The 11,291-nt window shown below is 38.0% G+C and overlaps 1 protein-coding gene across 8 annotated transcripts in view; it reads right to left on the bottom strand.

Annotated features, from left to right (window-relative positions):
• Positions 1-7,978: 7,978 nt before the first annotated feature.
• Positions 7,979-11,291, bottom strand: part of WDR37 (WD repeat domain 37) — a 51,912-nt gene continuing 48,599 nt past the window's right edge. For all 8 annotated transcript variants that reach the window (XM_068934328.1, XM_009683957.2, XM_068934325.1 and 5 more), the window contains one exon: positions 7,979-10,025. In XM_068934328.1, the coding sequence (XP_068790429.1) occupies positions 9,894-10,025 (132 nt within the window). In that variant the 3' untranslated portion in view covers positions 7,979-9,893. The remainder of the gene's footprint in view (positions 10,026-11,291) is intronic.

Raw genomic sequence — 11,291 nt, 5'->3', positions numbered from 1 at the left:
CACACTTCTTCAAATATCCTGGCAACTAGGTTGCCGACGCTCAGGAGCGCAGCCTGCGGCTCTCAGGGAAATCAGCTCATTTCCCCACACTCCCACGGCTGCTTCTGTGCCCGTCGCAACTCACAGCTGGGGAAAGCAAGGCAGGTTCCCGAGGCAGCAGTCATGTCCGTGGGCTTTCTGTCTCTGTGGGTTCCTGCACAAAGCCTGACTCGGTGGGAAGATGGAGGTGGAAGAAAAAGAAGGAACTTACCAAGTCCTGAGGAACCTGAAATGAGGAGCACCTTCAGACAGCAGTGCCAGTTGTAAGCACTCACTTATTGCCTGATGACTTCAGCTGCATGGGCTCGGTGGAGCAGAAGCAATTCTTTTTGTGTTACGTTTGCAGGACGTTTCACCCAGTACTCCTTCAGCAGATTTATTCATGGCTAAGGCTTCTTGCGTTATGGTAACAATGATGACTTTGGGCTTAACAACACTGATTTTCTATACATCAGTCTTCAGAAGTATTTCTGCTTGTATCTACTTCTAGCAGAGCAAAACTTAAAGCTTTAGCTGTTGTTGCCTGGCAAAATTTTTCTTCTGAGTGCTAGATTTTTGTAGAGTACAGCTAATCCCTGCAAGGATACGGCTCTAACTAGGGTTTCGTCTTCAACTTTCCTTTACTGCACTGTTCATAACTGATCTGTTTAAATTGCTTCTTTTAAGAACTTGCCATTGGATTTTTCAAAAGAAAAAATTGGTTTGATGAAATAAATCAAAATATTAAAAACATTACTGGAAACACATACCTGCATGAATATAAGGGAGACGCATTCCGGTTGAGCGAAAAAAGGACAAGGAAAAATGCAATGTTAAAAAAAACACCCACAGTGATCTAATGTCTGAAGGCTGAAATGTGTGAAGAGACGACCTACAGAGGTTCCTTCCAACCCAATTATTGCATAACTCTGTGATAAGAGAATGCAAAATCAGACACTGCTCCAACAAGCTAGGGCTGAAGTGAAGCCCTAAGCACCCATGCACACAGTACCAAAATTTAAACGTGAGCAAATAATATCCAAGTTACTGAATAGGAAAGGTAATACGTAAATCCTTGAATGCATTCTTAAAAATTCCTCTCTCCAGAAAAAGGGACTCTTAGTCAACAGAAGTCCTGGGAAAAGAACAAGTACCATCAGCTCTATAGATGGGTTCTCAGAGGCCTATTTCTTCCATCAGTCTGGCATAAAAACCATCTCCTCATTCAAGCTCTTTCCTCTTGATTTCTTCTACCTCTTTACCTTTCCACCTCTTTGACCCAAGCAGCTGTCCAAGGTAAATTCCTTGCTGTTATCACTGCTCCATCTCTCCCTCGCATAGGAGTTAGGATTGAGTTTCATTTCATGCAGTTTCGGACACAGCTGCTGAGACTAGAGGTCACATCCCTCTGTCTGCACCAGTGTGAGTAAAGGTTGTTTGCTTGCTGTGAACATTGTATTCCCAGTTGTCTGTCCTTCTGCTTCTTCTTGTGAGGTCAGCCCTGGATGCCCATCAGCATCCAGCTACCAGGGAGCAGCCTCTATGCCTGAAAGCAGGTATGAAAACAGTTCTGCTCCCAGTTCCCTTTGGTTAGAGCATCTCTGGGAACACCTTCTCGGTGGATTTCTGTTCAGCAGAAAAAGCGTTACTGCTTCTCTCATTTAGTGGTGATTCTCAGAATTCTCCTTAGTCGATTAATTTGGTCAAACAAGACAAACGCTTTTAAGTTTTTGAGCTGCAATCTGTAGAAATGCACAGTTATAGTTATAATGTAGAAATGTTCAGTTATAGTTTCCACATCGTCTGCTCAAAAAACACCCCTTCTCTGTTTTAGGGAACAAGGAGCTCCTCAAGGCAAGCACTGTGGCATAGGTGAGATCCAGCTGCAATCCTATCGATGATACAAGCAGTTTCTCAGAAATATGACATCAGTTGGAATGGTCAGGGCACTATAAATATATGCATTCAGATTTGATTTCCTCCGTACTGCTCATAATAGAATTATGGGGGATTTTTTTTATCTATGTATATATTTGAGTGCGTATGAGTTCAGCCACTCAGATCAAGCAACTGGCACGTGCTGAGGATCTGTAACAAAGCTGCACATGTAACCGCAAATGCAACATTTACATTATCCAAGTTTTTGTAAGCATATCTTTAGCTAAACCTTCAGTTTCCCTCAACTACGGAAAAATATGCTGTGACTTCTGCACAAGTGAAAGGATTTTTGCAAGAGGAACATATTCATGACACAGATCAGTAAATAATTATATTTGAAATTGATGCAATGTAGCTTCGATTCCCCAGTTTTAAACTCCAAGTAGCTTTATATAACGTGGACAGGAAAAATGTCTTTGTTGTTTCCTTACTTTTCAGTAAACTATGCATCTGTATCCAAGAACTTTTCAGTACATTAATTCAGTAACAACGTAACGTATATGCAAAATGAGGCTATAGTTTTCAAAAACAGGCACCTAGAAGGAAGTTTCTAAATCCATATTTAGGCACATGAATCTGGTCTTCCAAACTACTAACCACCCATCAGAGTAAGCCGAAAGCTGATCGGAGCTCAGCACTTTTGCAAGTTGCCCCACTTAACTATAGCAGTTAACTTTTTGACAGGTTTCTAACGTGGACAGTTTTCTCAAGCTTCATAAAACATGACAGGCCAAAACAACATGGCCCACAATTATCCACACTGAAAAACAATCTTAATTAATAATGTTAATAATTAATTAACATCACTACTCCTGCCTCACCTGAAACTGCTACTGAAAAGTTTTGTTTTTCCTTCATTACCACGCCCTCTGCCTACTATTTTAATCCTGTACTTCAAATTTTTATCATACTGTCACCTTGATTCCAGCATTGTTTGCTGTGTACTGCTTCAGATTTTTTCTTTTCCTTTTCTTATTTGTAGGGTTGCTAACTTTACTATATACTCAGCAAATACAGACTCAGAGGACATATTGTTCCACTAAAATACTTAGGTTTTGTTTTGCATCTGCACAAGGGTAATCTTGGCGTCATGGCAAAGAAAAGGTTTAAAAAATTAACAGGAAAATTAAAATCTGATTTCAGGTTTCATCCACAGTTAGTAATCAGATAAAAAAATATTAATTAAAAGTATTAAATATTAAAAACACATAAGCTTAAATGTTAATTTGATGCAGTTATTTGTTCCCCTTATCATTGACTAATGACTTTGAAGGCACAAAATGCCATATGTGTCCAAGACTGATACTGTTTATTTTCTTAGGTATATATTTTCACCAAAAATCATTGAAGCCAACAGGAATCAGAAGTTTGATCACCGAAGACAAAAGGAACCCTTTTCCTGACTTGGATTTGGGGGACCAGGACAGGCAATTTTTGACATCTCAACAAAGTAAGAATTTGAAGGTTTCATCCTTCCCAGGATGAGCTTATTGACCTTCCCAGGAAGACCTTATTGAACAGCAGCATCCCCCTGATCTAATCTATACACTCAGATGTTCCTATTTCAGCTTAGCTAAAGAGATTCCCCAGTCCATTCTGACTAAATTGAAACGAGCACAATTTAAATAAGTGTTCAGAGCACTTTACTCTTAAATCATGCTTACAGTTTAAATGCTGAACCTTTCTTATGCAGACCAGCCACACATTCTTGAAAAGGCCTCGTAAAACAGCATCTCCTTCTTCCAAATTCATGTGTTCACTCAGGAAAGGAAGAAATTTCCAGCCTAGAAGTGGCTCCTAATAAACCACATTTCATGCTGCCATCGCTGGAGCTTACAGGATGGGCACCATCAGAAGGAAGTTGTTTACTTTTTGTGAGCTATGTAACATCCGTAACCCTCTACTGAAACGCTCCCATCCTACAAGCAGCATCAGCTACTTGAATAATCAAAGCATCGTACAACATTTTAAGTAGGGGTTGAGTATATCCAATTAAAACTCTGTTTATATAAGCAAGCAAGTTTTTCCCCCAAACTAGGGATATTGACACCAACAGTCCATTCCTTTAAAAATTTTAAAGGGAATCTTTAACTTTCAGCAGGTTTCAGCCACACTCTGGATGTAAAAACAGCCCGATATCTGTGCTTCCCAGCAAGCTCAGCCATTGCTGCTTCTCCTGCAGGCTGTCCCTGCCCTGCTTCCATCTCCCCTTCCTCTTCTCTCTCCTCATCAAGTCAGGGCCAATCTCCAATTTCCCAGCAGTTTGTCTCCAGCTGCCCAACAAGAGCTGGACATGCACCTCCCCCTAATCTATCTGCTCTCTCAATTTCTAAATAGTCCTCTTTTTATTCCTGGTTTTCACCCCCTTCATTTTTCTTCCCTTGCATTCCTCATCTGCAGTCCAAACACTCTTATCACAAATTTGCCTCTCTAGATTTCTCATCGATCTTACTTCCTTATCCCCAGATCTCAAATTCCAGTCACAGTTCCTGCTTACACTGCAGGCTCCTTATCCTCAAACTGGGCACTTTCACCGTTATTTTTATTCTGCTAGCATTTGAATCACTGAGTCTGTTCCTTTCTGATGTCTCAAGTCAGCTACAGCACCTCCGAGAATTTGTTTTTTCTCCTCAGCTAAGGTCCACAGACTTGATCCAGCCTTCAGTAATCCCCACACCGTTAATGCATAAAGCCATCAGGAAACTTCATTATGGGGACTCAACAAATTAAAAAAAAAAAAAAAGGGTTAATGAAGATGACAAAAGCACATTCACATCACAAGGCCAACTCCAGACTCCAAACTTTAGGCCTCTACTCCCGATGCAGGGCTGCTAGATCGTCTCATTTCCTAGAGAGCTGGATATGAGGATTTCTTTTCGTTGGCCTCATTCTCTGCAATAAATACTCAGCTAAAGTTGTTCCAGACTGGAGAGAGAAGAAAGATGACAAACATGGGTGGGAGAGAAGAACCAAACCAAATGAGCACTAAACTCTAAAGCTGATACCCAGCAGGGAAAGTCTCAGTTGAAGGAGGTGAACAGCACAGTTATCAGCAACTGGAAACGGGGCCTCAAGTAGCACCAGGCAGCATTATTAGCATTATAATTAGCATTCTGATGTGAAACACATGCCAGCTCAGACTACAACCCAATTTCCATTCTCAGAACAGTTTAAACCAAACTTCTATTTACTTGTTAGCTCTCTTCTATTTTACAAGCCATCACAGACACGTCACACCCTTTCCATTTAGCAGAAAGTCTGAAAGCTTAAATTCTAACTTTTACATGGAACGCTCAACCAGCCTTAAGAAACTTCCAAAAATTACATAAGGAATCTAAGGTGCTAATTCAGGCGCTGTCGCTGTAGTTAGATGCTGCAAATACTCACCAGCATCATGCTGTCAATACTGAGAATCATGACCTGCCAAAAATGAATATTCTTCCTATGAGGGCACTGAGAAGCAGCGTCCACAACACGTTTGCAAACACACTTCTCCAGTACGACGACTCGCCCAGTCACTGATACGTTTTGACCAGGATTTACAGTCTGAATTAAATGGGATTTCTGTTGTAAGCTCCTGCAAGTTACGTACGTTCTGAAAACTCTGACCTGTGGGAATTAGAAAAGGTAACAACACTACTTAAAATATCACAAGGCTGAATAATTTTTCAGTGACGTACTTTGGTCTCCATGGAGCATTTAATAAAAATTCTACACTGGTCTAAAGAGCACACTGTGCCAATTCCACCGCAGGTCTTCTTAAAATTAGAGCACAGACATCCTAGTGAAATCACTTATTTTTGCATGCTATAGACTCAGTTTTAAAATCTAGACCTCAGCACATACCTTCATCTTAAAATCCCCTCAAAAAATATTAACAGAGGTGGCCTTTGTTAAGTGTGTATAACTTACGTCATTAGAAGATTTAAAGATGTTACCAGTACCACGTTTAAGCCAACTGCAAGAAGCCCTGACTACATTTAAATCCCAAATATATAGATTAAAAAAATAGGGTTGGGGGTTCCATCTCAATCCAGTCCCCGTTTTAGTTGTATCACCTTACGGCTTTGGTCTTTTACCTCTGATCTATCCCATCAGAGACAGTAAGAAATAATAATTTTTCAGAGCACTAGGTCTTAAGCACTGGAAATGTGGCATTAAGAGATCCTTAACTACATACAAGGAAAATGTGGGGTATATACAGCAGTGTTCTGCACTCGATTACTGGGTGGGCAAGGCTCTACCTCACTGTCCAAAACCAGATGGAAAGACAGCCGTCTCGCACAAACCTTCTGAAAGGTTGCTTTCAACATTGCAAAGCTTTATCATTTGAATGACACGTGTAGGATAAGCAGTCTTTTTTTTAAGCTGCTGAAAGTGGAATTAATGAGGGTGGTTCCTCTACCAGTAAAGTTTTGCAATACTTTTGCTGTACTATAAACATATAAATTGTGTAGTAGTATCCGTGGTTTAGACTTCACAGAAAAAAATTAGTTTATATAATATTGTGGAAAGTCATATGGAGACTTTTCTCTAACCTGCATAACAAAATGCAATTACAATGTTGCTTTTATAAACTAGAGAAGACGACTATAAATGCAGGCCTGAGCACCTTTTGGTCCATATACTTAACTGTCAGGATGACCAATTGCACTACGGAAGTCCTATTTTCAGAGACTGACTTGGCCTTCTTCCAAAAGAATTGTGCCCATCATTTCCCTGGAAATGAACTTTTTGAGTAGAATAGAGTGGAAAGTGGATAAGAAGATCATTTGACTACCAAGAAGTTGAAATACTAAAACTAACAGCAATCCTAATGCAACACAGAAGAACCGCAACTTGCAAAACAATTTTTTTTGAATGTTTTAATGCATTTTGAATCATAATGAAGAAAAACATTTTACATTGAAAAAACAAATTAGCAGAATAATAAAAAGTGGTTCCACATAACTTATAAATTCTTTTCCAAAAAGGTAGTTTTCACAGATTTAGGCAAAACGTAAGATGTCTCACTCCAGATTTTTCTGATTTTAACATATATACAAAATTTGTGATAACTGATGTGCATTGTTTGAGAGAAAAAGACATAAAAGCTTGATTTTGCCCAGTGATGAATTTTCTGTGAAATTCTGCATCAATACTGAAATTGTAACTGCAACTTTCCTCCATTTTATGAAATGCTGGACATTGTTCAGTGCTGAAAAGCTCTCTTGAGAACATTCAAAGCCATGAAATGTTTTTCCACATATTCAGTCAATGTAACATTGTTCAGTATCACGGCTCACGTGTGGCTTGCTTCAAGGGGACTGATGGCCTCAGTTTAAACTTCAGTACAGTATATAAAATTAAGGTAAACAATACTTTAGTATTTAGCTGATTAAATAGTAGCCCGCTCATAAGAACATGGCTCTAGCACCTTGGCTGATTTTTTTTTCCTCCGAAAGTGAAAGCGAGTTAGTCATCCCATTCCTGGTGCCAGAGGCTGACACTTCCAGCGATATAAAAAGTTTGCAGCAATGATGACTAAACTGCATAGAGTCTAGTGGTCCTGTATTACATATGTATTTGAAAAGCTCAATAATTTATTTTAGCAGGACTAAAACCATTGACCCTTTCCCCACCACAGATAGTTAAAGGGTTAATCTTTGCTCAAGATACTATGCACAGGTCACACTGAAGAAATGGCTTCTATTGGCTGAACAGACATTTCTCTCTCTCTTTCTCTCTCTTTTTTTTTAAACAGCACCAACCTGTGCTAAGTTCTCTTGTAACATTAAAGGAAAAAGTGAGCCTTTTTTCCCACAGAAAAAAACCTGCAACCTAACATCAAATGGTTTTACCCCAAGTATTAAAAAAAAACAGGAAGAAAAAAAAAAGTGAAAATAAACTTTAACAGCAACCTTTAAGTCTTCTGATAACCAGAGTTAAAAGTCTAAGTCTGCAGCTGCTTTCCCCAACATCACTAGTGTTGGTACTGAAGGAATTTTAAAATACTAATTCTTTATATATATCTTGTACTTCGAAAAAAAAAAGGGGGCGGGGGGATTTAAGATCAAGTTACTATGACTACCTGTACTATGAACACACCATATATGCTTTCGATTAAATTCCTTGGTCCTCTCATCCTTCTCAGTGTTATGCTCCAAATCACTTCTAGGATGCCATGTTCCCTGTAATTACTCAGTGATGTATTCACTCTCTCATCCCATTCCACTCCTTTATATATTAGTTAACAGGAGAACCAGTTTACACATTAGCCTTAATGTCATTATAAGCACTGCTGTAGAGGACATGAGCACAGCTGTAGCGTCTCATAGTCATAAGGATGTGATTAAAAGTCCATAATACTTAGTATCTTATGGCAACCCACTTTAAACTCTAAGAATCCCATTACAAGAGTGCACCCTTGGATTACTCTAACCCTTCATCTTACACTGTGATATGTCAGACAGTTAGGGGCAGTATCTCCCTTTAGCTAGAAGGAAGTGTCTGTCTGAAGCAGCCTTTCTGTTCTTTCTGAAGATGTCAGCTGCCACTTGCATTTACTTATACAATCAACAGCTGTGGTATAACACCATGCTGCCAGTGCAAAAGAGACTAAACACAGTGAGGAGCAAAACTAGAGTAGTATCATTTGGGAGAAAAAAGGAAAACCTACATAATTATCCCCTTTTGGTGTAGAACAGGGACTGCAGCAACTCTAGCCACGGCTGAGAACACAAAGGTGACAGATGATGTTTACTTATCGTATTGCTCCATTAGCTTTAAGTGTTAATTATCTTAAAGATCACATTTAGTATGATTGTCTTTCCTATCATGTTAGAGATAGTACTTCAGCCAGAGACCAAAAGTGCTTTCTTTCTAGGCTACAGAGAGATTCAATGCATCTTGACTAACATTCATTTTTGAGGTAGTACTCATTTACTTTGTATTGCTGGCTCAAAATAAAAATTAGGGAAGTGAGCTAAATTAAAAGTATGCTCACTGTAGGTATATAAGACAAAAACAAACAAAAAAAACCCCATGATTTCACTTCTGGGTGGTAGATCACCAAAAAAAAGCAAATCCTTCTTATAAAGGTCAATTCACATTCACTGGTAAAGTCAAACTTTCATAAATGGTTTATAACAACAATAGCTATAAACTAAAGTGCTTCAAAATTTGCTTGATGATTTCAGTGATAAGAATTACAATATTCTGAATTTTTGCTACTGTGAAATGCCATGAGATTAGAATCAGTTTTATATAAGAAGGGCAGAATGAACATCTTTCTTTTTCAAGAGAAAAGTACAAAAACCATCCTGAATTAACCTGGCATTCTGTACTCATTACAAGTTGCTTATATTTTCCTTCTCAAATCTACTATTTCTCCAGTAACTAGAATAAAAATGGAGTTGAAGTTGCACGATACTGCAGCACTAAAAAAAAAAAAAAACCAAACAGATGCAAACTAAAAAAAAATGTTTACAATCATACAACTAGTGAAATTCACACTTCATTTCAAAGTTTTAGCCCTGCAGATTATTTTTAAGACAAGGCAGATATGTAGAGTCATGGAAAAATGTAACAGACTGCTATATAATCTCTACAATAACTACATAGGTTTCACATTTATGTCACAAATGTAATGCCCTACTGTTTATCTAATAAATGCTAAACAACTTATGAACATTTATGTGCTCTATGCAACAGTGAACTTATTGACCAGTGGATGCCAAAATATAAAAGTTCATACACAAGACAAACTATTTTTTTAAAAAAATCACATTTTCTGTACAATTCATGCAAACTGTGCACAATGTGGTAACAAGAACAACATTTGCAAAACCCTCCTTTTAAGGATGAGCTTTTACAGCAACAGCAGACCAGTATTCAGAAAAGTCTGCAAAAGTAAAGAAGTCCATGGCAACATAAAATGCAAAAATACTTCCAGCATTTCATTTTTCTTGTAACAAAGCAGGGATGTTGATGTTCCAGCCAATAGCCTGACGGTCAAATCCACATGTAAACAGGTTACATATTGGATGGTCCTCACTCCATGCTGAGCAGCATACCATTCTTCTGTGGCCCTGGGACAGTTTAGGAGATACTAGTATTACTCTAGGATATATTTTGAAAAGGTTTTATGTCAACAAGTTAACATGAATTTTGGACTTTCTTTTTTTTTTTTTTTTTTTTTAAATAATACTGATCATTTATATTTTGCCAAGGTTTGGCATTTATACCAAATAAATGTTACATTCCAAAACTTTAAATTAAATACAACGACTCAAAATGGAAACATACTAATGCTCACACTAATTTTTACAAATGGTATTTGGGAATCCTAAAGGTCCTAGTTAGTTTCATCTACAAAGTAAGATCTTTATGACGATAATATTCCTTAGTATCAGCAGTGGGTCCGTAATAAAAGAAGCATACCAACAAGCCTATCAAAATTTTCAAGTTTTTCCAGGGGTCTGCTATTTACCATTTTGTTTACAAATGTCAACTGAATTTTGATTTTAGCATTTACACCTATAAAAGCAATCTTAAAATAAGGCTCTACTTGCTGGCAACTACTTTGCTACGAGCTTGCAAGATTAAGTGTTGATCTTTTTTTGTTCACCTTATTCATAATACAGAAAGGATAATAATACTGCAGGAAGAATGTTATCCCATTAGTCAGGAAAAGCAGTGCCTCTATTACTCAAATCCAATAGTATCAAAAATGCCCCAAAGAGGATTCTGGCCAACATTCAAGTTAAAAAAATCGCCAATCTTTTCTGTAGTGCCTTCCTAAAAGGAAATACTAAAAAAAATAAGACTAAACAATAGATGAATGTTAAACAGTTCTTAAATTTTTAATTTTTTCTTTCTCAAATTCTGTCAACAGAGGCTGTATCCACCTGAACAGCTGGTTGCCATAAAGTTGCGAGTGATACAGCAAAGATAGACACCACTGTTTTTACACAGGTATTGTGAAACATACTGTTTATAAAGTTTGTGGTATGTGCCAGAAAACTGAAGCATTAAAAAAAAAAAAAACAAAAAAAAAACCACCACCAACACCACAACCCCCCCCCCCCACACACACACACACTTAAGTGACATTATCCAAGTAACTTCACTTACTCTAATTTGCTCCATTAGTGTTATTCGCTATGTAAAGTAGCGCCACAAATGTACAAATTCTTAGCATGGAAAGAAGGCGTGGTGATTTGGTACTTGGTCCCAAATACCAAATATTTATTTGCATAAGCATGGAGGAGGGGTGTGGAACCTTTCATAATATCACACAAAAGGTGAGCTTACATATCGACCCAATTTTTTTTTACTTCTTTATAAAACAAATT

Source organism: Struthio camelus, chromosome 2, assembly GCF_040807025.1.
Source record: "Struthio camelus isolate bStrCam1 chromosome 2, bStrCam1.hap1, whole genome shotgun sequence".
Taxonomy (NCBI): domain Eukaryota; kingdom Metazoa; phylum Chordata; class Aves; order Struthioniformes; family Struthionidae; genus Struthio; species Struthio camelus.
The sequence above is the reverse complement of the archived record's forward strand: the minus strand, read 5'-3'. Positions and strand labels throughout refer to the sequence as shown.